Source organism: Caenorhabditis elegans, chromosome III (genome assembly GCF_000002985.6).
Source record: "Caenorhabditis elegans chromosome III".
Classification (NCBI taxonomy): Eukaryota; Metazoa; Nematoda; class Chromadorea; order Rhabditida; family Rhabditidae; genus Caenorhabditis; species Caenorhabditis elegans.
In genome coordinates this window covers 12,107,703-12,130,836 of record NC_003281.10, presented here as the reverse complement: position 1 = coordinate 12,130,836, position 23,134 = coordinate 12,107,703, and the positions used below count along the sequence as shown (strand labels likewise).

The following is a 23,134-nucleotide window of genomic DNA, read 5'->3' as shown; positions in this document are numbered from 1 at the left end:
CTTCTAGTGACTTTTTTTTTTGAAACTTCATCTCAATATCAGTAGATCACAAAATTCTGAAAATGCGTATGGTGCAACACATTTGACGCGCAAAATATCTCGTAGCGAAAACTACTGTAGCGCTTCTGTCGATTTACGAAGCTCGATTATTGAAAATTTTTGAAATTTCTCAATTTTAGGCTTAAGCTTTTGCTTAGGCTTAGGCTTAGGCTCAGTCTTAGGCTTAGGCTTAGGCTTAGGCTTATACTTAGGCTTAGGCTTATACTTAGGCTTAGGCTTATGCTTAGGCTTAGACTTAATCCTAAGCTAAGGCTTAGGCTTAGGCTTAGACTTAATCCTAGGCTACTGTAGTTTTCGCTGCGAGATATTTTGCGCGTCAAATATGTTGCCAATTACGCATTTTCAGAATTTTGTGTTCCCGTGATATGCTCTATTATTCCCTTTTCGTAATTTTTCAAACAATTTTCAATCAACGTATACTATTTTTGCAGGGGGAAATGAACATGATGCATATGGGTGCTCCAATGAACGGGGGCCCGCCCCCACCTCAAATGCTCCAAATGCACCATCCCCTGCCTCACCACGTGGCAGTTTTCGCCCACGGTTCATCGTCACAAAACAGTCAGGCGCCGCCCCTTCAGGCCGCTTCGGCTACACCTCCAGTACCGTCGAGCATGAATCGATCACAAAGGTAAGTGTGTGGCGGGTGTGTAGGGGGGTCACTTTTTTTTGGGAGATGGTTATCAACTTTCTGGCAATCGGCAATTTCGGCAATTTCGGCACTTATCGGTTTTAGAAATTTCCGGCAATTTCGAAAATATCGGCACTTGCCGGTTTTTTGAATTTTTTGTCAGTTTCGACAATTTCATCACTTGCCGGTTTTGGAAATTTTCGGCAACTTCGGTAATTTCGGCAATTGTCGGTTTTGGAAATTTTCGGTAATTTCGACAATTTCGGCACTTTTGCCGGTTTTGGAAGTTATCTTCAATCGGGAACTTCGGCACTTGTTGGTTTTTTAAGTTTTCGACAATTGCCGGTTTTGGAAATTTTCGGCAATTTCGGCACTTGGCGATTTTGGAAATTTTCAGCAATTTTTGCAATTTCGGCAATTGCAGGTTATGGAAATTTTCGGCGATTGGCAATTTCGGCAATTGCCAGTTTTGGAAATTTTCGGCGATTTCGGCAATTCCGGCACTTGCCGGTTTTGGAAATTTCCGGCAATTGGCAATTTCGGCCATTGCCGGTTTTGGCAATTTCAGGCAGTTGGCAATTCCGGCACTTGCCGGTTTTGGGAATTTCCGGAAAGCGACAATTCCGGCACTTGGCGATTTTGAAAATTTTCGGAAATTTCGGTATTTCCGGCAATTCCCGAAGTTGCCGAAAATTCGATTGCCGCACATACCTGGTTTCAAGTTCCCATATTTTTCCTATTAGACTAGCATTCCGATTGCTCAAGATCTGATATCTCAGTTATTTTTGGTTTTATCGAAAAATTGGCAATTGAGAAAATACGTGAAAAATATTTCCCTACATTTTGACATTAAAATTTTTTTGCTAAAATTCAAGACAAGCCGTCAAAATAGATAAATGGGTATGCAAGTCCAAAAGCAAAAATACAGTATCTAGTACTGTAATTTTTCATTCAAAAAAAGGTTGATACTCCTCTAAGCTCCTCTAAAAGTGACCCCCCGAACACCCACCTCCATCCAATATAATCCGACTCTTCATAAGTGTGTAATTTGTTAGTAGAGCTTCTTGTCCGCAATCCACTAGGGAAATGTCCTCGCATAGGTCGACGACATCGCGCAGGTGAGTCCACAACTTCTTTTTATTTCTGTTTTATGTTTCAGCAATTAATATTTCAAATAAATTAATTATTTTGCACCTCTTTCACCCCGATAGTACCCAATTTCGTTGTAGTTCGATCAAAAATCCCCCAAAAACCTTGACCAAGATAAAGATAAGGATCTAATAGACGCCTAGGTTATTCAATTCTCACCTGATATGTCAACTACACTTTTTATGACAGTTATCATGCAAAAGGTCTCACTGGGAATCTAGAATATGGTTATATGATTAAAAAAAATTATTTACAAAGGTTCTTTTCTAATTTTTTGAAGTCCAATTGTGCTAAAAAGGACCCCCAAATATCATAGTACAAATTTTCAAAAAGTTTTGGAATTTTTTTTTTGAGTCCAAAAACAGGAGAAACCCAAAAAACATAAAACTTTTTGACTAGAAAAATTTTTTTTTTTAAATTAAATATTTGTTATTATGATATTTGGTCATTATAAAACCATATTAAACTTTTAATAAATTCCCCGATTTTCAAATCCCAAATTAAGTACGGGTACTGTAGCTGTGAAGTTTCGGTCATTTCGAGACCCGCATTTTTTGCAAATGTGTAATAAGCATGTCTCCGGAAGATATTTCCAAAATCTGTGCCAACCAAAAATTTTTGGAAAAAAATGGGTTACTGTAGCACGTACACCATCACACATCTAACCAAATGCATGAAATCTCTGCTTCTCTATACTTTAACCGCATGTGACTGGCTACTGTAGTTTTACAGTTTTGTAACTTACACGGGAATTGAAAATTCGTGTTTTTTTTTGGAAATGTAGTTTAAAGGTGGAGTAGCGCCATTTTTATAGTGCTAAAATGTCCAAATATTATTGTAAAACATTTCAAAAAATAAAAAAAATTTAATTTTGTTTCAAATTTTTTTGCCACTTTTGTTTTGGAATTTTATGGTCTATTTATGTTTAAAATATTGATATTCAATCCAGAAATAAGTGGCAAACAAATTTTTTCGGCAAATCGGCAAATTGCCGAAATTGAAAATTTCCGGCAAATTGGCAAATTGACGGAATTGAAAATCTCCGGCAAATCAGCAAACCGGCAAATTGCCTGAATTAAAAATTTCCGGCAAATTGTGTTTTTTGCTCATTTTTGTGTTGAAAAGTTCTGAATTTCAATTATAATGGGCAAAATTGTACGCATCCTATAAATTTTCTTACATTTATTTAGAAAAATTAAGCTAATTCTATGAAAATATCTAAAGAAAACGGGGAAAATTTTCAAAAAGGCAAAGTTTTAATTGTTTCCGTCTTATAAAAAATCCTTCTGAAAACTTCCGGCAAAACGGCAAATTGCCGCAAATGAACATTTCCGGCAAATCGTCAAACCGGCAATTTGCTGATTTGCCAGATTTGCCGGCAAAAAAAATTGTAGGGCTATAGTTTTTTATTTTCAAGAAGTGGCAAAAATTCAGTAATTGCCAATTTTTAACTAACAATAATAAATGTTACAAAATTTGTTTTGAAAAGTTTCAAAATGGCGCTGCTTCGTTCAAATGATTTTTTAAAAAATTACAAAAATGCATGAATAATATTTTTGACTTTTCATAATAGTTTGCAATGGAACTTCTCAACACATAAAAAAAAACCAAAAAACCTTACACAGAGAGAACAGAGTACCTAGTGGGTTGGCACATGTAGGGTCCTACAAGACCCCCCTCACACACACACACACACAGTTTGTCTCTACATCAATCACTGCTCTAATAATTTGCTGCTGCTCCCCTCCATCTTGCACCATCATCAATTTTCAGTAATATTCAGAAACATTTCCAGATGTGGAGTGTGTCGTGGTTGCCAGTGTAAGCCATGTGGTCAGTGCACATATTGTCAGGATTCACCACAGTTTGGAGGTCCTGGTGTTAAGAAACAGAGTTGTATAGAGAGAAGATGTTTAAGAGTACTTGAGAATCGATTGCAGGTGGAGAAATAATTTTTTGAAAGTAAATTATTGAAATTGTGCATTTTTTAGAGAGATGCTCCAACATTCAAAGCTCGTGTCGGTTGTAATGCATGTGAGGATTGTCGAATGCAAGACTGCCAAATTTGTTTAGTATGTTTGGATAAAAGGTTCGTTTTTGGTTTTTAAAAAAAAAAACAACGTTGGTAATTTTTTTTGAAAACTTTTTGAATGTATTAATAAATTTTCAGTAATTTTTAGAAAATTTCTGTATTTTTTTGTAAAATTTCGGTTTAAAAAAATTTTGTAAAATAATTTTGGTAAAATTTCAAAAACTTTTTCAAATTTTTTAATTTTTAATTTTCGATATTTTTTTTTGAAAATGTTCGGTAAAATTTTGAAATCGTTTTGTCTTTTTTTTGTTGGTAATTTCATTTCAAATTTTTTTTTAACTTTTTGGAACACTTTGAAATTTTTTGAAAAAAATTTTGGCACTTTTAAAGAAATTCTCTGTAATTTGTTTTGAAATTTTTCGTTAGCTTTGTTTTTAATTTTTTTTGGAAAAATTTAAGTTAAATTGGTTAAAAACATTTCAGAATTTTTAAAATAATTTTCGATAGTTTTTTTGGAAACTTTTTGTAATCTATTTAGGAATTTCGGTACTTTTTTGAAAAGTCTTGGTGATTTTTCATGACAAATTTTTGTAGTTTTTTGAAAACCTATAGTATTTTTATTTAATATATTCACGGGGTTCTGGCCTTCCTCATTGATTTTTTCGCGCTCCATTGACAATCGCCCGCCGCACAACGCGTGGGAAAGTCGTGTGCTCCACACGGACAAATACATTTAGTTTTACAACCGAGCCGCGACGCGACACGCAACGCGCCGTAGATATGGCCGAGCTGAAATGGCCTAGTTCGGGAAACTCTTCCATTTTAATTTATAAGGGAAACCAGAAATCCGTGAAAAAACTGGAATTTCTAAGAATCGAACAAATATTTTCTCTGAGAAATGAAAAATCCGAAATTTTTTGATTTTTTTTAAATCGAAAAACTGGACACATTGTTTAAAAAAAATGTACGGAAGTCATTTATAAAACTGGATTTTTTTTTCAAAGAAAAACAAACGTTTTCGTCTTCTATAATATTAATAAAAAATATAACTTAATTAAAAATCTCCAGGTTTTTCGAAAACCGACACATCCCCGGAGCAATGTGCGCCAAGAAACGTTGCAACAATGCCCAAAGCATAGAGTGTGTGCCATCATTAATGTCTCAGAATCCAGCAGATTTCGTTCAACGAGCTCCGAAAAGGAGTTATGAGTTGATAAATCCAGTGATATCTCAACAACAGCAACAGCAACAATCCCAAATGCATTTTGATGTGAAACGAGTTCAATATATGACGGGTCCACCACCACAAATGATGCAGCAGATGCAAATGCAAGCACCACCACAGCAGCAGATCCCCCAACCACAGACGCCTCAGCAACAGGTTCAACAACATCAACAGAGACCTAATTGTGAGTTTTAAGAAATAAAAAAAAAACTATGCTAACGTTGAGAGTGCTAAAATTTACAAACGTCGAAGTAAAGTTTTTCAAAATGAATTAGAAATTTTGTGAAGAAAAACATAGTTTTCATCTATAATGGGGTTATCCAAATGGATAAAAAACCATTTTTTTACCCTATCCAAATGGGGTAAAAAATTCATTTTTTACCCCATTTGGATAGGGTAAAAATGGTAAAAATGGATTTTTAATCCTCTGGATAACCCCATAGTTTTTTTGGAAGTTTTTGAAAACCCAAAAAAAAACTACATTTTGTACAAAACCCTGACATCAAGTTCCCATCTTACAAAATTCCAAAGATAAACTTTTTTCCAGCAAACTCGTCCCATTCACAAGGACCATCACCCCCTCGTAATGGAGTTTCACAGCAACAGCAACAACAGACACCACCTCAACAACAAAATGGAGTAGCTCATCAGATTAAAACAGATGTAAATGTAGAAAATTTGGAACAACATCAGCAACAACAGCAGCAGCAGCAACAGCAGCTTCAACAGCAACAACAGAGAATGATTTTCCAGCCAGCACCGTATCCAGGTGGGTTTTTACAGTTAAACTTTTAAAAATTTTGAAATTTTTTTGAATTTTGCGTCAAAAAGTGGCAATTACTCAGATTTTGCCACTTTTTGGAAGTGGCAAAACAGAACTTTCATTCGAATTCTATGATCTACTTATGTTTCAAATATTGAAAATTCAAGATTGTATCTAAAACATGAATCACTCACTTTTGGACTGTCCTTTTTGAATTTTTGAATTTTTTCGTATTGCCTATATGATCTACTTAGCCCCGCCGAGCTAACGCTCGCCACTGACGCCACGCCTATGCCTAAGCCTATGCCTAAGCCTAAGTCTAGGTCCATACCTAAGCCTAAGCCTAAGTCTAAGCCTAAACCTAAGACTAAGCCTAAGTCCAAGCCTAAGCATAAACTTTAGCTGAAGCCTAACCCTAAGCTGAAGCCGAACCCTAAGCCTAAGCCTAAGCTTAATCATAAGCCTAATGCAATATTTTTAAACATGGTGCGACATGACATTTTGTAGAATTGCGAAAAATATTTTTTAACCGATTTTTTAACATTAGAATGTTGATCATTTTCGGTTTTCTGCAATGTTTTTAAAAAAGCTTTGATTTTATCAAAAAACCATTTTAATTTCAGACCTAAGTGTTCATGCTCGGTTAATGGTTCAAGCTCCACCACAAGTAATCACAGCTCCGGCTCCAATTCCTCTTCCACAAGGACAAATGACTCATATGCCGCAACATGGCCTTGACATCCCATACCTTATTCCAACATCATTTGTGCAAGCAGTCCAAGGCCAGGCTGATCCATTTTATCCGTCAAAATTTGAGCTGGACTTTGAGCATAATGGTGATCCATTTGTACCGCCAAGTTATGCACAGGATATGAAGGGACAAGTTGTGCTCCAGCAGTTATAGTTTTTAGCTGAAAAATTTTACGTTTTTTTTTATTGTCGGAAATTTATTATCTCATCCTGATTGTGACACGTCTCGAATTGTGATATCTTTGGCTTTTTTGAATTTTTTTTTGAAATGTTGGGAAAGTTTTAATTTTTGGGTTTTTTTTGCGCAAAAGTAGGGCTTTTTGCAGATTTTTTTAGAGGTACATATATGTGAAATTTTGGAAAAAAAATTCAGAAAAATTTTCTATTTAATTTTTCAAAAAGGTTACATTTTGGTGGTTTTTTCTAAAATTTTCAAAAAATTCAGAAAAAAATACTTTTTTTTTTAAAAGCTTCCTCAATTTTTTTGATCATTTTAATGGCTTCAAAAAGCTAAAAAAATTTTTTGGAAAATTCTGGAATGTTCTAGAGCCTTCTGGAAAATTTTAGAAAATTCTGGAATGTTCTAGGACTATCTGGAAAATTCGAAAAAATTCTGGAATGTTCTAGAACCTTCTGGAAAATTCGAAAAAATTCTGGAATGTTCTAGAGCCTTCTGGAAAATTTTTAGAAAATTTTGGAACGTCGTCGGATATTCTATTATTGAAACTCTGCAAAAAATAAACGTTGGAGTAGCAATTTCAGCTCACAAAAAATTCCCAAAACCCCAAAAATTTCCCAGCATTTCCGCAACCAGTTTTCTAAAAACTTCCAGTACAACACAGTGCCTTACAAAACCTTTTAATTTTCCTATTTTTTTACTTATTTATTGTTCTTCACCCCATTGAAAAAGTTGCAATTTAAAAAGAAAAAAAAAGAAGAAGAGGAGGAGGAATCTAGTTAGGAAGTATTGAAAACTGAGTCCTTTTCTTCTCCTCTTCTCTTTTTTTCTTTCTCTCATTTCAACATTTTCCTTATTTATTTGACACAACACTAACAAAAAAGCATAAAGCCCCCATAACAATCTGTGATTTTTCCCATTTTTTCCATTTTTTAAAATTTTTTTCTTTTTTCTAGGAACCGTTTTTCTCTCCAGCAAACATACATTCTGTTCAGGGATCCGTGTGTATTGTCTCTCTCTCTTTCTCTCTCTCTCTCTCTCACCAAAATTCTTCTTTGTGCAATTTTCCTACATTTTGTAATATTTTTTAATTCTCATAATAGGTTAAGCTTAAACCCCTAGGCATCCCTAGGCTCCCCCACACTCATCAAATCACTCCCAAAAATTCGTTTCTTTCGCTTTATTATCTCTCTTTTTTGTCTCTCATTTTTTTGTTGTTTTTATTACTATGCACAAACAGATTTTTCAAAAAACATATATATATAATAACTAATAATATTAATTGAATTTGACATATAAATATTGAAATTTTATTTTACGTTATCAAACAGGTTATGGCAGGGGAAACATTGGCTCGGCTTTTTACAGTAACTTTTTTTTGAATAGATACCTACTAAATCGTTTAGTGCTAGTCATTTTTCAGACCAATTTTGCAAAGATTTTCAGAAAAAAACCTCTGAACTTTTAAATTTGTGTAGAAAAAGGTCCCTAAATTTTCAGAGCAAACTTGGAAAATTAGAGTTGACCGCGACGCGACACGCGACGCACAGTAAAAAATTTGAATTACTGTAGCTTTGCGTAAGTTTAAAAAAAGGTTTTCAGCACGAGTTTCAAAAAACTTTTTTTTAAAAGAATATTTTTTAATTGCGAGAAATCAAAATTTTCTGAAAAAAAAACATTTTGGCGGGAAATTCAAATTTTCTCACAAAAAAATTTGGAGGGAAATTCGAATTTTTTGATAAAACAATTTTGCCGGGAAATTCAAATTTTATAAGAAAAATATTTAGCGGGAAATTCATTTTTTCTCACAAGAAAATTTGGCGGGAAATTCAAATTTTCTAAGAAAAATTTTGGCGGGAAATTCAAATTTTCGGAGAAAAAGTTTGTGGCGGGAAACTAAAATTTTATAAGAAAAATATTTAGCGGGAAATTCATATTTTCTCACAAAAAAATTTAGAGGGAAATTCGAATTTTTTGAGAAAACAATTTTGACGGGAAATTCAAATTTTATAAGAAAAATATTTAGCGGGAAATTCATATTTTCTCACAAAAAAAATTGGCGGGAAATTCAAATTTTCTAAGAAAAATTTTGGCGGGAAACTAAAACTTTCTGATGAAAAATTTTTGGCGGGAAGTTCAAATTTTCTGAGAAAAAAATTTTTGGCTGGAAATTCAACTTTTCTGAGAAAAATATCACGGGGTTCTGGCCTTCCTCATTGAATTTTTCGCGCTCCATTGACAATCGCCTGCCGGACAACGCGTGGGAAAGTGTCGTGGTACTCCACACGGACAAATTCATTTAGTTTTACAACTAAAACAGAGCCGCGACACGACACGCAACGCGCCGTAATTCTACCCCAGATATGGCCAAATCAAAACGGCCTGATTCGGCAAACTCTTCCATTTCAATTCATGAGGGAAGTCTGAAATCCGGGAAATATTTAGCGGGAAATTCAAATTTTTTTGGGTATTTATAGTTAAATATCCAAAATTCCTAATGTTCGATTTCCCTTTTTTTTAATGAAAAAAGGTCTCTATTCAGAATCCCTAGGATTTTGCCTCTACAACATCAACATATTTCAAAGAGTCATTTGTGCTCTTCTTCGTGTGCTCCGTGAGCAGCTCATAAATCCATTGGACTTCGCCGACAGGTGTCCCCGTCCATCCCTGATTCAACGATTTTCTCTCAATTTCATATTATTTTTTGTTGTTGTTTCTGTGTGCATCTCTTTCTCTAAGAAATATATATATCTATGAAACATGATACTTTTTCCAAGACTTCTTCACTTATGCTTTTTCATATTACTCAAAGATACGTCTTTAATGAGAATGTTGCCTCAGGCAACTGCCGAGGGATATGCCAATTTTCTAGATTTACAGTAAAATTTTAGAAATTTCTTGAGACAAAATATATCCTAAGAGTTCTATCTTAGGTAATTACAAAAAATTTAAAACATATTTTTTCACATTATTATTTTTTATTTTTTTAGTTTTTAAATTTTTTTTATGTAGGCCGTTTGAAATATCAAAAAAAAAAATTAGAAAATTTAAAAAATTCAAACAGGTATATTCGGTGTCTATTTTATTTAGTTTAAAGAAATTTCGAACTGTACTCTCTTTTGATCTCTGTAAAAAGCGGCAAATAAACGTATGAAGTGTATGACGTCACTTGCAAATTTCAGGTTCATCAACAGGGTTGACGTCATAATTTTAAGTTCTACCGAGAAAAATAGTATAAATTTTTTCGAAAAATCGAAAGTTTTTTATTTTATTTTTTTTTAATTTTCAAATTTAGTTTTAAAACCGAAATCAACTGAATTTAAATATTACGCGAAAATTATATTTATGAAAAATAAGATCATTTTGGAAAAAAATTATATTCAATTTAGGGGTAAACGATTTTTCCGGCAACTGCCAATCGGCAAAACCGGCAAGTTGCCGATTTGAAATTTTCGGCAAATTGTGGTTTTGCACATTTTTTTGTTGGAAATTTCACAATTTCAATTTTAATCGGCAAAAATGTACGCATCCCATGAATGTTTCTACATCTATTTTGAAAAGTAAGAAAATTCTATGAAAATGTCTAAAGAAAACGGGATAAAAATTTCAAAACGGCACAGTTTATAGTGTTTCCGTCTAATAAAAAACCTTTCAAAAAGTTCCGGCAAATTGGCAAACCGGCAACTTGCCGAATTGCCGAATTTGCCGGAAAAACATTTACCGAATTGCCATTGCCGCCCACCCCTGTTTTAGGTTAGTGTTTCCGTCTTCTAAAAAAGCTCTCTAAAAATTTCCGGGAAATTGATATCCGGCAATCGGCAAATCGGCAAATCGGCAATTTGCCGATTTGCCGAATGGCAATTTCCACCCCTGACTCAAACCTCTCTATTTGTTTTTAAAAACTCTCAACTTTGGACTAAACTTTTTTCTTACAAACTCATTTTTCGGTAATTTCCCCCATCACAATACGCTTTCTTCAAATTCAATTTTCTCGAATATATATTCAGAATATCGCCGGAGGCAAAGAGATAATTAAGTGACTTCTAGACTCCACCCCTTCCGATTTCACTCTTGATGAGCTCCGCGAGCCCAGGCCATATCGCTTTACACCTTCAAGTATCCGATCTTCAGATAGAATTCCACATTTTATAAAAATATTGTGTGATAAGGAGGATCGAGTGAGAAAGATAGAGATAAAGTGTTCAGTGTCAGTGCACACATGTTAGTTTATCATTTCTCTTCGTTCTGATATCAATCCACTTTTCAAACACCCTTTTGACATTAGACGTGTGCCGCTCTGTCACTTGTTGGGTGGTCCATGTGTTTTATTGTTTTGATTTGAGATTTACGAAATTTAAATGACAATTGGAAAATTTCCTCTGAAAATCAAAAGTTTAAATTTATTCTGGTTCACTAAAAAATTAAAATTTTTAGGCAAAAACATTTTGTTTTTCGATCTGATTTTTTTTTTTTTCGTGTATTTCGTGTTTTTTTCCGCCAAAAAAATTTCTCAGAAAATTTGAATTTTCAGCCAAAGTGTTCTCCCAAAAATTTGAACTTCCCTGAAAACATAGTTTCAGAATTTTTGAATTTCCCGCTAAATTATTTTTTAGAAATTTTGAATTTCCCTGAAAACATAGTTTCAGAAAATTTGGATTTCCCGCCAAAATTTTTCTCAGAATTTTTGAATTTCCCGCTAAATTATTTTTTAGAAATTTTGAATTTCTCGCCAACATATTTTTTCTCAGAAAATTTGAATTTCCCGCCAAAAAACTTTTTTCTCAGAAAATTTGAATTTCCCGCCAAAATGTTTTGTCGCAGAAAATTTGAATTCCCTGCCAATAATTATTTTCTCACAATCAGAAAGTTTGAATTTCGTGCCAATATATTTTTCTCAGAAAATTTGAATCTCCTTCCAAAAAATTTTTCACAGAAAATTTGAATTTCCCGCCAAAAAAAATTCGCAGAAATTTTTAACTTTCCGCCAAAATTTTTTCGCATAAAGTTTGAATTTCCCAACTTATTTCTCTTGTTTCCGAAATAAAATTTTTAACGTTTCAGAGCTGTTTAAAACACTTTTTTGAAACTTTTAGAAACTACCATTGCAAAAACAAACTGGAATTTTTTTTTAAAAAGTGGCTCTGAAAATCTTAACTCATTTCCTCTCCCTTTCTAATCCAATCAAATCATGAGTCATATTATAACATTTTAAAACTTAAAACTAATGTTGTTTGTGTTGATTCCATCTATGCCCCCATCATCATCTAGTCATTTTTTTTCAAAAACTAAAAAACTTGTTGTGCTCATTTTTTACGAGCTCGGAACACACAACTTGTTGGTGTCCCCCCCCCCCCCCCCCCGTAAACATGCTCATTATTTGAGTGACACATGCTCATTTGAGTAAACATGCTCATTATTTGAGTGACAAGTCATTGGAGTCACCTCATTAAATGTGTAAGGAAGGGCTTCCAGGTGCGATGTCAGGGCCTGACGCCTGCCTGAAACCTGCTTTTTTGAATTTTTTTTCGTGGTTTTTTTTTAAATCTAAAAAATGTACTTTTTTTCAGATTGATCTCTGATGATTTTGTTGTTAGGAACGACGTGTTAATGCTATTCATTCGAATAATACTCAAATGAATCTTTTTTCCGATGTGCAAAAATTCAACATTTTTATTTGGAAACTATTGATTTTATTTCATTTTTTGAAATATTCAAATGCCCTCCGAGACACTTGTCCGATGGGATGCCAATGCGATGAGGACAAGCAACAGGTAAATTGAAGGCCTGGCGCCTGCCTGAAACCTGCCCGCCTGACGCTGGCCTTTTCCCTTTTTTTCTGCGTTTTGACGTGAATTTTCAAATTTCAAATTCTCATTTCTATAAGTTTGATGAAGATCAAGTTAAGGCGCGTATTAAGGCGAGAGGCAGGCGGAGGTCGCCTAAAGGTCAAGCAGGCAGGCAGGCGTTTTAACGCCTACACGGAAAACCTATACTTGACTTAGTCTCAAAAAATAGATCTTAAACTCTCTAATTTCAAATTTTTTAGCTTGCTCAAATTTCAAATTTCAAAAACCTTCTCAAATAATGATTGAGTGACAAGACTGATATATTTTCAGGTGACATGTGAAGGGCAACAAGTTGTAACTCTACCTGACAGGCTTCCGTCTGGATATGAAAGCCTCGTCATCAGAAACTCTTCTGTCCGAACAATTGAGAAAAATTCGTTTCGAAAAATGGAAAAGTTGATGCAAATTGAATTTGAGAATAATCCGAATCTTGGAACAATTGAGAAATTGGCATTTAAGGGGCTGAAGAAGATTAGGTAAATAAATTGATATTTCAAAAATAATAAATTCATAAGAAAAATTTATAAACTTACATATAAAATGGGCAAACCTGAGAAATCATAGAAACAATTTTCAACACTTTTTCGAATTTTCGGTCAAAAAATGACAATTCCTGAATTTTTTCGCATATTTTAACTATGCTTCGAACATTCCGAAATGCTCTGAAAATTTCTTGCAAATCGGCAAATTGCAGGAATTGAAAATTTCCTGCAAATCGGCAAATTGCCGAAATTGAAAATTTCCTGCAAACCGATTTGCCGATTTTCCGTTATGCCGGAAAAAATTTGCCGGAAAAAATTTGACAGCAATTGCCTAATTCACATTCCGCTAAACAATTGTATGTTTTCAGACTAATAAAATTCACCACCTGCCCCGGATTAACAGAACTCCAGAAGAACGCATTCAGTGGAATTCAAAATCAAATGGGTCTCAAGATAATTTTCGAAAAAACTCCGATTCATCGAATCGACGGGCACACATTCCGAAATGCACAAAATATTCGAGAGCTGACAATTTCTGGAGAAGAATTGGCTCTTTCTAGGCACTGTTTTGCAAATATCAATCAGGTTTGTAGATTTTTTTTGTTTAAAATTAAAAACTAAAAATATTAAATTTTTCAGCTCGATTTTCTCACTGTTTCCGGAGTTGTGCTCATTGAGCCCGAGATATTCACAAATTCGACGCGTTTCCACGTGGTTCACTTTAAAAACTCTCAGTTCGACATTCCACCGAGCACATTTAGCACCTTGTCACATACATCTCATGTAAGTTTTTGTGATTTTTGAGAAGATTGTCTCAAAATTTTTTTTAATAATAAATTTAAAAAATGGCTTTTTTTTCAATTTTGCAAAAAAAAATTTGAATTCCCGCGCATATGAATTCCCAAGTTTTGACATTTTGCGACGTTTTTCGGAGAATTCGAAGAAACTAGAAAAATTATCTGAAAATGTTTTGTCACCTCCCCCGTCTAAGCCTAAGCCTAAGCCTAAGCCTGAGCCTAAGACTAAAACTAAGTCCAAGTCTAAGCCTAAGTGTAAGCCTAAAAATTCAACCGCATCTAAAGAATTGGGCCTGAAATAATTTTTCAGAATTCGCTAAGAAATATCGATAATTTGAAAATTATCTATTTTAGGATAGTTATTGAATTTTTTCTGAAAATTTTAAATTCGAATAAGAGAGAAAACTAAAATACCTTTTGAATTTAGCCAAAAAAATTAGAAAAATTGTTTAAAAAATTAATTTGAAAATTAATTTGAAATTTTCATTAACAAGCTGAGTTTTATTCAATTAAAAAAAAATTTAATCATAAAATTTGCAGCTTCTGATAGAACACAGCAAAGTTCCTTCTATAGCACCCGATGCATTTTCCGGCCTAACAACGATCCAAGTAATTGAACTACACGCCTGCCAACTTGGAACAATTTCTGCACGAGCATTTGCCAATGTTGAGAATCTGGGAGAACTTAAAATATTGAGAAATACAATCGGAGACTTGGATACATCTGAATCAATTATGTCAAGAGCACTTAAAACAAGAATAGAAGAGAATACATTGGAGTGTAGTTGTGGGATGAAATGGATGACTAGTGTTGAGGTAAGGATTTTATATGATTAAAAACCACTTGTGTAGCTTTAAAATGACCAAACATCATAGTATAACTTTTCAAAAACATTTTTAAACATTTTTAAAAATAGTGGAAATTTCTGAGTTTTTGCCGGTTTTGAGAAAACTATTAAAATGGGGCATGTTCGAATTAATCCTTTTTTTTTAAACTGTGCCTTTTTGAAATTTGTTTTGCCCGTCTTTTTTAGATATTTTCATAGAATTGGCTAATTTTTCAAAATAGATGTAGGAATATTCATACAATTTTGCCGATTAAAATTGAAATTCTGAAATTTCCAGAAAAACTGCAAAATCACAATTCGCAGAAAATTTCCGGCAGCTGCCGCTTTCCGGCAAATTCGGCAAATCGGCGAAATGCCGGATTTTGCCGCTTTGCCAGAAATTTTTCATTCCGGCAGTTTGCCGATTTGCCCACTTGCCGGAAAAAATATCGTTAAAAAAATTGTTTGCCGCCCACCTCTGGTTTGAATTTTGATGTTCAAAACATAAGTAGATCACAAAATTCTAAGGACAATTTTTTTCGGTCAACAACTATCAAAATAATTGGCAAAAACTGAATATTGCCACTTTTTAAAAAGTTAGTCCTTTAAAATTAAAAAAAAATCAAAAATTGTTTGAAACGTAAAAAGTGTAACATTTTTCTAATTTTGTAAATAATTTTTTTGAAATTTGCAAAAAAAAATTTAAAAGTTCTTTTTGAACTCCCAATTTTTAATTACCTAATTTTAACATTTTCCAGCTATAATAATTGGTTTCTTTCGTTTTGTGATATAAAATTGGAAATTGTTTTTCTTCAAATTTTCAGATATTTTTCCGCAGAAAAGTAAATTAGTGGAAAACGCCCAGAAATGAAAAATCATGTTTAAAATCATTAAACCAAAGAAATAGATGAATAACATTTTTAAATAAATCCTCACCCCCCCCCCCCACAAAAAACATCTCAAATGCACCAGTTTATTTGCAAAATCAAAAAAATTATTTTTAAAAAATTTCGAATTCTATAATTTGTATCGGTTTTCGGTATTTTGAGACTTTTTTTTTGGCAAAACACCCTTTCAAGAAATTCTCATTTTCGGCAAATTCGGCGAACCGGCAATTTGCCGATTTGCCGATTTTGCCAAACGGCAATTCCCACCCGCCCCTGATTCCAGTATCAAATAATTTTCAGGAGATGTCTGACATCAACTTCTGTAGTACAACTGCATCATTCCGCTCGATTCGTTCATTTATCAAAGCAAAATGTCTCAATCCATCACAAGAAATTTCAAGAAAAACGAATCATCTTCCATCAATCTCTTCTTTTTCTTCTTCTTCTATTGTAAATTTCTATTTTTTATCACTTGTATGGTATTTCTCGGTACGGTTTTTTGTATTTAGAATATAGAATTTTGATAGTACTTTTTTTGGAAACTATGATCTCAATCAGAGAGCTTAAGTTTTGAATGTTTTTAAACATTTCTGCAAAATATATTCACATTGCTATACATATCTGAAATAAATTTTTTGTTATTTTTTCTAAAATAAAGTGGTATTGAAAGTAGTAAGGTAAGGATGAAAATTTTAAAAAAATTGTTTTTTTTCAATCATTGCGCTAACTAAGCAAATCGTAGAGATTTTTGATATGTCTGAAAATATTATATTACTTGGTTTTCAGAAAACGGATATCAATAACTTACAAAATCGCTTTGACAAGAATTTGATGCCTTGTCGGAATACCTTTGCTTTGCTCCCATGGCAAAATTTGCATCAAATTTCTGAAAGCCTCATTGATTTCACCGTGAAATTTTCACGCAAGCGAGCGCGTTCTCGTTCGTTTGCCTAAAAAACATCAATAGGGCAATGATGGCCAAATATCAGAATCAAAATTTACATTTTTTTAAATTTTGGACCATTTTTATTCAAAGTCCAAAAGTGGCAAAAACTGAGATTTTTCCAAATTTCAAAAAATCATATAAAATTTATAAAAATTTAATGAATTTTTTACTATCATAATCGGTCACCATTGTAGTGAATTTAACGATTTCCACAAAAAAAAACTCACTGCCAATCTTGCGTATCCAGTCGGTTTTCAGCGGGGTTTCCTAATACTTGATAGGTGTCCTTTGGCAGACATGGTTGCTGCCAGCTTGGTACGAATGTCGGCAACACAAAGTGAGAAGAGAGAGAGAGAGAGAGAGAGAGAGAGAGATATGTTTTGATTTTCTGAAGTGCTACATTAGAACTGAACATTGGGCGGTCTTTTGTGGGGAAAACACCAAAAGAAAATAATAAAATAAACAATTATTTTCCATTTAGAGCAAGAGCATTCTAAATCAGTAATATATAAATCCAACTTTTTAGATCTAAAATTGTTATAGAATTGTAGGTTCTAAAAATAATATTTAATTTTGTTAAAAAGCTTGAAAAATGCCTTAAATTTCAACTTCCCACGGCAATTTTCTGACTCAATTTAAGGAATTTTTCAAGCTTTTAAAGAAGTTCAATATCATTTTCAGATATAACTAACATTTTTCTACATTTCTATAGAAACTTTTGATTTAAATAATTGAATTATCCTATACGGTCCTGAAAATATAAGTGGTTAAAAATAGTATGTTACATAAATAATTATTTATAAAAACGATTTATCAAAATTATTTACAATTTCGCAAGAACTGGTGATTTATCCATCATTGCTCCAATGACATCTTCAATGGTTTCAGCTAGCACAACATCCATTTCTAGTCGAATATCTTCATCCATTTTCAAATATTCTTCTTCGTTGGATTTTGGTAGAACTACACGACGAAGACCTTCTCGTTGGGCAGCCAACACCTTTTCTTTGACGCCTCCAATCTAAAATTAATAAATTAATATTTTTCTTGATCTATAATCATTCAACTGACCGGTAACACATGACCCGTCAATGATATTTCACCAGTAACTGCTGCATCACTTCTCAGTGGAATATTCGTTGCTAAACTAACAAGAGCACACGCTAATCCTGTTCCAGCAGATGGCCCATCTTTATTCACCGCACCTGCTGGAAGATGAACGTGAATATCTTGATCTTCCAGTGTTCCAAGCCCCAGGCGCTCAGAATTTGCGCTCAACCATCCTTTTGCCACGAGTATGCTCTCTTTTAGCACTTTTCCAAGATGCCCAGTTGTTACTATTTTACCGGTTCCTTTGGATTTTGATGCTTCTCAAATTTTTAAAATTTTCTTAATCAAAGTTTCAAAAACCTTTTTCTAAAACCTACCAATTGGCATAACCCTTCCTCCAATCGTCGTGACACTCAATCCAAAGCATACTCCCGCTGGTAATGGCCTCATTTTCTCCACAATTTTCACTCGTTTCATATGTTTATTTTTCAAGATTTTGTGAATATTGGATGCTGATATTTGTATGGGAAGTTCCATGACTGGGAGAACATCTGCACCTGGATCGGAGTTGAGAGCTTCTGCCAAACGAAGAGCCACGTTGCGACAAATGGCACCAACGTTTCGTTCAAGTTGGCGGACTCCTGCTTCCATAGTATATTCTTCGACTGAAAGATGAAAAAAAAGTTAGGTAGCCCCTCATGGTAGCCAGGCGCTGTTTCAGGGCCTGGTGCCTGCCTGCCTCTCGCCTATTTTTTTTGTATTTTGGCGTGCATTCTTAAATTTCTAACTTTCTCATTTTGCTCATTCTGACACGGATTTCTGGCTTCTCTCATAAACTGAAATGGAAGAGTTTGCCGAACTAGGCCATTTTGGCTCGGCCATATCTGGGGTAGATTTACGGTGCGTTGCGTGTCGCGTCGCGGCTCGATTTTAGTTGTGAAACCAAAACTTTCCCACGCGTTGTCCGGCGGGCGATTGTCAATGGAGCGCGAAACATTCAATAAGGAAGGCCAGAACCCCTTGTAAAAAGTAAAAAAAATTGGCAGGTAGATGTCGCCTTTAGGTCAGGCAGGCAGGCGTTTTGGCGCCTACATTTAAATTTGATACTTATTTCAATACTTAACAACACATTCTTTTCAAATTTGGGATATTATGTAAACCTAGAAAATTTTTGAAAATTCTTTAAAATAAAAAAAAAACCGCGAATTTTCTGACCATACACCATACAAAAACTATAATAAATGTGAATTCCCGCTTAAAATCTTTTCCGCGCGAAATTCAAACTCAGCCACTTTCATCGATTTTTTTTTGTATTCATAGGCTCCACTACAATTTACAATAGTTTCCCCATTAAGTAAAATTATAAGTTTTCACGTGGTGAAAGGCTGTCCCATAACGGTTTGATCTACAAAAAATGCGGAAACCAGTTGAGAAGTCTGCGTCTCTTCTCCCGCATTTTTCGATGATATGCGTAGATCAAACGTAAGTTTTGATAAATTTTCAAATATGAAAATTTTGAAACTTTTAAAGCAATGCGAATTCTAAATACTTACTCATTGCTACAATTGCTTGTCGCTCCAATTTCACATAATCATGGCTAATGCAATGTTTTGTCAATTGACGGGTCAGCAAGTGGTTCTCGCAAATTTTCACTTTTTCCTGGAAATTAATAATTTTAAACGGCAATAACACTTTATAACTGTTTGTACCTTTAATGAATATCCACTCATTTCAATAATTTCCAACCGATCTCTCAACGCAGGTTCCAGACGATCAATATCATTCGCTGTCGCTATGAACATGATTTTCGACACATCAAATGGAATATTCAGATAATGATCATGGAACGTAGAATTCTGTTCTGGATCCAATAACTCTAAAAGTGCAGCCGACGGGCTTCCTTGATTACCAGAATACAACTTGTCAACTTCATCCAACAAGAAGACTGGATTATTTGTTTTACAGGTTTTCAGAGCCTCAATTATTCTTCCAGGCATTGCTGCAACGTAGGTACGCCTATGTCCACGTATGTCACTTTCATCGCGAATCCCGCCGAGGGAGACTCTAAAATATGATAACTAAGGTTTGGAGAAAAAAAAATTTCTAAATCAAAGAGAGGGGTAACTCCCGCCAAAGTGTTTCCTATAAAGTTTGAATTTCCCACCAAAATTAAAATACCACAACTATCGTTAACTACAGTAATCCTACAGTGCTTTTACACTAACCCTACAGTATCAATACAGTATCCCGGACATATCCCTCCAGAAAACATTATTTTCTAAAACTACAGTAACCCTACAGTACTTCTAAAATACTCCAACCGTATCCATCCACTAACCCCAAATTATTATAAAGACAAAACCTCATTTTGTTTTCGAGAATTACGATAATTCTACAGTAGTTCTCTTACAGTACCCCTGCAGTACTACTACAGTACTCCGACCATATTCCCCACTAACCGCAAACCATTACCCCATTAAAAATATTATTTCTAAACTACAGTGCTCTTACAGTAACCCTAGAGCATTAGTACAGTACCCCAACCGTATTCATCCACTAACATCAACTCAACATTCCTTCAGAACTTTTTTTTTTCTTAAACTACAATAATTCTACAAAACTCTTACTGTACCCCTACAGTACTACTACAGTACTCCGACCGTATCCCTCGTCAACCAGAATTTATTATCTCTTCGACAACAAAACCTGTATTTTTTTCTAACACTACAGTAATTCTACAGTACTCTTACAATACTCTTAAAGTACCCTTACAGTAGTCCTACATTACCCCTACATTACTTCCACAGCACTCCTACAGAACCACTACACTACCACTACTACAGTACTTCACAGTTCTCCTACAATACCCTGCAGTACCCCTATAGTACCCCTACAGTACCACTGCAGTACTCCTACAGTAACCCTACAGTTCCCTACAGTACTACTACAGTACCCCTATTTGAACTCCTACAGTACCCCTGCACTGCCAAACTATGGGCAGACTGGAAATATTTTCGATAAGTATGAAAATGGCGTAAAATTAATTTTCCACAAACCTCTGAAACTTCCTTCCCATCGACTCAGCGATTGCCTTTGCGATACTAGTTTTTCCGATTCCAGGTGGTCCGGTAAAGCATAAAATCATTCCTTTTACCTGAAATACGATAATAGTCTTAACTTGAAGTGCATATATAGTTGGTTGCCAACCGAGTTATTCATTTTACAAACAGCCAAATGTTCAAGAACTCGTTCCTTAACATCATCCATTGCTTCATGGGATTCTGTGAGAATAGTTCGAGCTTTGTGGAGCTCAATATCATCAATAGTTGACGTGTTCCATGGGAGAGATGATACAAGTTCCAACCAATTCATTAAAATATTATATTCACTTTGTTGGGCGTTCATGCTTTTCAAACGATGGAGCTCCGAGTACACACGATCCTGAAAATTAGCTGTGTATTAGAAACTTTATGTTTCTTGATGTAGAAAAAAAATACCGAAACTTCATCAGAAAATTCAATTGCATTGAGCTTCTCCTCCAACTGCTCCACCTGATTTTTAACATTTGGAATTTTTCTCTTCTTTCCATCAACTGGAAAACTTGCTTCCAAAGAGTTTGGCACTTTTAGTTTGAGAGTATTTGCCTGTAAATCAATTATCAAGATGTTATATTTATGAGGAAATTACTGAAAATTCGAATTATTTTTAAGGTGTTTTTGTCCGTACTTTAGGTAAGTTTTTTTTAGTGAAACCAGTGAACAAAACTTTTAAGAAAGGACATTTTGAAAAAAATTGTATTTTCAAAAAATCTGATCAAAACGATTTCAACATTTTTTACAACATGGATTCTATGGATTCTATTTGAGAAAATTTCACTTAAAAATGGAGAAGCGCCAGTGGGGATTTTTTCTAAACACGCTTATAAAGTTTTTGCAAAGTGCCAAATTTTTAAATATATGAGCTTTTGAGGTAATTTAACACAAGTAATTAAAACAAACTTAAGGAATAAAAATCGTAGAAAAAATTAATTTTTTTTTGAAATATTTTCAGATCGAAACTTATGGGTAAGCTCCGCCGCTCGTCTAGGGCTAAACTGACCTTATTGGTGTGTCAAAACTAAATTAAAATATAAATGTTTATAAGATTTTTTGCACATTTTCAAAAATTATCAACTCACATCCTTCTTCTCATTCATCCATTTTATGCACATTTCAACTCTTGCATCAGTTCCATTTGCACCAAGAAACTCTAATAATTGCATGAATCCCAAGAATTTCATTTGCGAGACACAGAGATCTGCCAACTTTCCATATTCCTTTTCATCGATTAGTGAGTAAATTTCTCGTGAAAATTTATCGGTCAACGAGTTTGAGGCAATGATTTTGGCGCCAGTAACAAGTTTTTCAATTGCATTCTGATTGGAGATGGCTATAAAATTTTACAATTTTTTCAATTTCTAAAATACAATTTAGATTTGAAAATGGTCCGGCAATCGGCAATTCCGGCAATTTCGGCAATTGCCGGAATTGCCGATTGCCGGAAATTTCCAAAACCAGCAATTGCCTGAATTGCCGGCAGTTTGCCGGAAATTTCCGGTCGCCGCGCACCCTTGATTTTGGTACCATAAGAGTGGTTTTTAGAATTTCAACACTGACGCTACTCTACCTTTAAAATATTTTTAGCAATAAACAAACTATAACAATCACAAAAATCCTCCTAAAAGCTTCAAAAACTCCCGTTACCTTCGTTCAAATCAACAACTTTCGAAACAATGCATGTCGGAAGAGACAACTTGTCAATATTTGCACGGTGCAATCCGATCACATCCAGCGAGTAGTGAACTGTTGAGTTGAACGTCCATCCAAATAACTTTTCAACGTATGCGATTGTAGCGACTTCGTATACTTTATCAGTTGACACTTTGTAGGCTATTACTACGTAGTTGTCATTGGAACTACGTGTCAGGTACTTCTCAATTGTTTGAATGCTGGATAAAAAAGATAATTTTTTAAATCGGCTTAATTTATAGAAATAATTTAAAATTTAAAAAAATCCAAAAAAAAAAGTGGAGTAGCGCAGGTGAGGATTACGACAATGATCTATGTAAAACGACTCCAAAATATTTTAGATTATTTAAACTTCCAGATAAAGTTTTGGCAAATTGCCAAATTTTCAAAAAAATATTGGTTTTTTAGGTAATTGCCACTTTTTGACAGTAAATTAAAAAAATTACAAATTTTTTTTTGAAAAGTTTTGCTATGAAATTTGGTTTTTTTATGATCATTAAAAATCTTTTTAAAAAGTACAATAGCAATGAAAAAAACTCACTTTAATTTCGACCTGATAGGTATTTTAAGGCTTGCGCCTGGCAGTAAAACTCCGCTTGTAACAAGAATCACAGGCAGTTCCATATTTTCTTCAATTTTCATTTCGGGCAAAACTGAATAAAATTAGAATTTTAAATATTTGCAAAAAAAGTATACCAAAAATAAAAAAGAAAGGGAAGATGAA

At 34.1% G+C, this 23,134-nt stretch overlaps 3 protein-coding genes and 4 non-coding genes across 9 annotated transcripts; 4 read left to right on the top strand and 3 right to left on the bottom strand.

The window, feature by feature from the left end:
• Positions 1 to 190: 190 nt before the first annotated feature.
• On the top strand, positions 191 to 330 carry Y75B8A.48. Its single transcript, NR_052785.1, has one exon. It is a non-coding gene; the product is annotated as an Unclassified non-coding RNA Y75B8A.48 (non-coding RNA).
• A 163-nt stretch (positions 331 to 493) lies between these two features.
• Positions 494 to 8,099, top strand: Y75B8A.6 (CXXC-type domain-containing protein; the record flags this gene model as incomplete). 3 transcript variants are annotated; one of them, NM_001379948.2, is made up of 7 exons in its annotated part: positions 494 to 691; positions 1,747 to 1,809; positions 3,636 to 3,780; positions 3,832 to 3,929; positions 4,941 to 5,281; positions 5,645 to 5,866; positions 6,484 to 8,099. In NM_001379948.2, 7 exons carry the CDS (start codon positions 498 to 500, stop codon positions 6,762 to 6,764), a joined length of 1,344 nt encoding a protein of 447 aa, NP_001368600.1. The 3 variants fall into 3 exon arrangements, with proteins under 3 accessions (NP_001368600.1, NP_001368601.1, NP_001368602.1); NM_001379947.1 differs by having other exon boundaries at positions 498 to 691; positions 1,750 to 1,809; positions 6,484 to 6,764; NM_001379946.2 differs by lacking the exon at positions 1,747 to 1,809 and having other exon boundaries at positions 498 to 691; positions 6,484 to 6,764.
• Y75B8A.62 lies at positions 7,581 to 7,637 on the top strand. The gene has a single exon (NR_101862.1). It is a non-coding gene; the product is annotated as an Unclassified non-coding RNA Y75B8A.62 (non-coding RNA).
• A 3,708-nt stretch (positions 8,100 to 11,807) lies between the features above and the next one.
• On the bottom strand, positions 11,808 to 11,828 carry 21ur-14349. The gene has a single exon (NR_052784.1).
• A 527-nt stretch (positions 11,829 to 12,355) lies between these two features.
• lron-12 (eLRR (extracellular Leucine-Rich Repeat) ONly) lies at positions 12,356 to 16,272 on the top strand. Its single transcript, NM_001379945.3, has 6 exons — positions 12,356 to 12,559; positions 12,905 to 13,110; positions 13,485 to 13,701; positions 13,756 to 13,899; positions 14,454 to 14,729; positions 15,928 to 16,272. The coding sequence occupies exons 1-6, from the start codon at positions 12,422 to 12,424 to the stop codon at positions 16,141 to 16,143; spliced, it is 1,197 nt and encodes a 398-aa protein (NP_001366666.1). The 5' UTR covers positions 12,356 to 12,421; the 3' UTR covers positions 16,144 to 16,272.
• Y75B8A.51 lies at positions 14,102 to 14,178 on the bottom strand. The gene has a single exon (NR_052783.1). It is a non-coding gene; the product is annotated as an Unclassified non-coding RNA Y75B8A.51 (non-coding RNA).
• Positions 16,273 to 17,368: 1,096 nt separating the features above from the next.
• Positions 17,369 to 23,063, bottom strand: lonp-2 (Lon protease homolog 2, peroxisomal). Its single transcript, NM_067176.5, has 11 exons — positions 22,952 to 23,063; positions 22,366 to 22,610; positions 21,801 to 22,051; positions 21,121 to 21,267; positions 20,831 to 21,064; positions 20,680 to 20,777; positions 19,333 to 19,687; positions 19,177 to 19,282; positions 18,001 to 18,288; positions 17,645 to 17,943; positions 17,369 to 17,594 (listed from the first exon to the last, which is right to left on the bottom strand). Exons 1-11 carry the CDS (start codon positions 23,050 to 23,052, stop codon positions 17,397 to 17,399), a joined length of 2,322 nt encoding a protein of 773 aa, NP_499577.1. The 5' UTR covers positions 23,053 to 23,063; the 3' UTR covers positions 17,369 to 17,396.
• Between the last annotated feature and the right edge of the window lie 71 nt (positions 23,064 to 23,134).

Excerpts from the sequence above, each read along its gene's own strand:
- lron-12 (NM_001379945.3), top strand. The coding sequence starts at position 12,422 with ATGAATCTTTTTTCCGATGTGCAAAAATTCAACATTTTTATTTGGAAA. Across the intron at positions 13,111-13,484 it reads AAGGGGCTGAAGAAGATTAG|ACTAATAAAATTCACCACCT; the intron begins GTAAATAAATTG and ends GTATGTTTTCAG. Across the intron at positions 13,702-13,755 it reads GTTTTGCAAATATCAATCAG|CTCGATTTTCTCACTGTTTC; the intron begins GTTTGTAGATTT and ends TAAATTTTTCAG.
- lonp-2 (NM_067176.5), bottom strand. The coding sequence starts at position 23,052 with ATGAAAATTGAAGAAAATATGGAACTGCCTGTGATTCTTGTTACAAGC. Across the intron at positions 18,289-19,176 it reads ACAAGCAATTGTAGCAATGA|TCGAAGAATATACTATGGAA; the intron begins GTAAGTATTTAG and ends TTCATCTTTCAG. Across the intron at positions 17,595-17,644 it reads TGACGGGTCATGTGTTACCG|ATTGGAGGCGTCAAAGAAAA; the intron begins GTCAGTTGAATG and ends TATTAATTTTAG.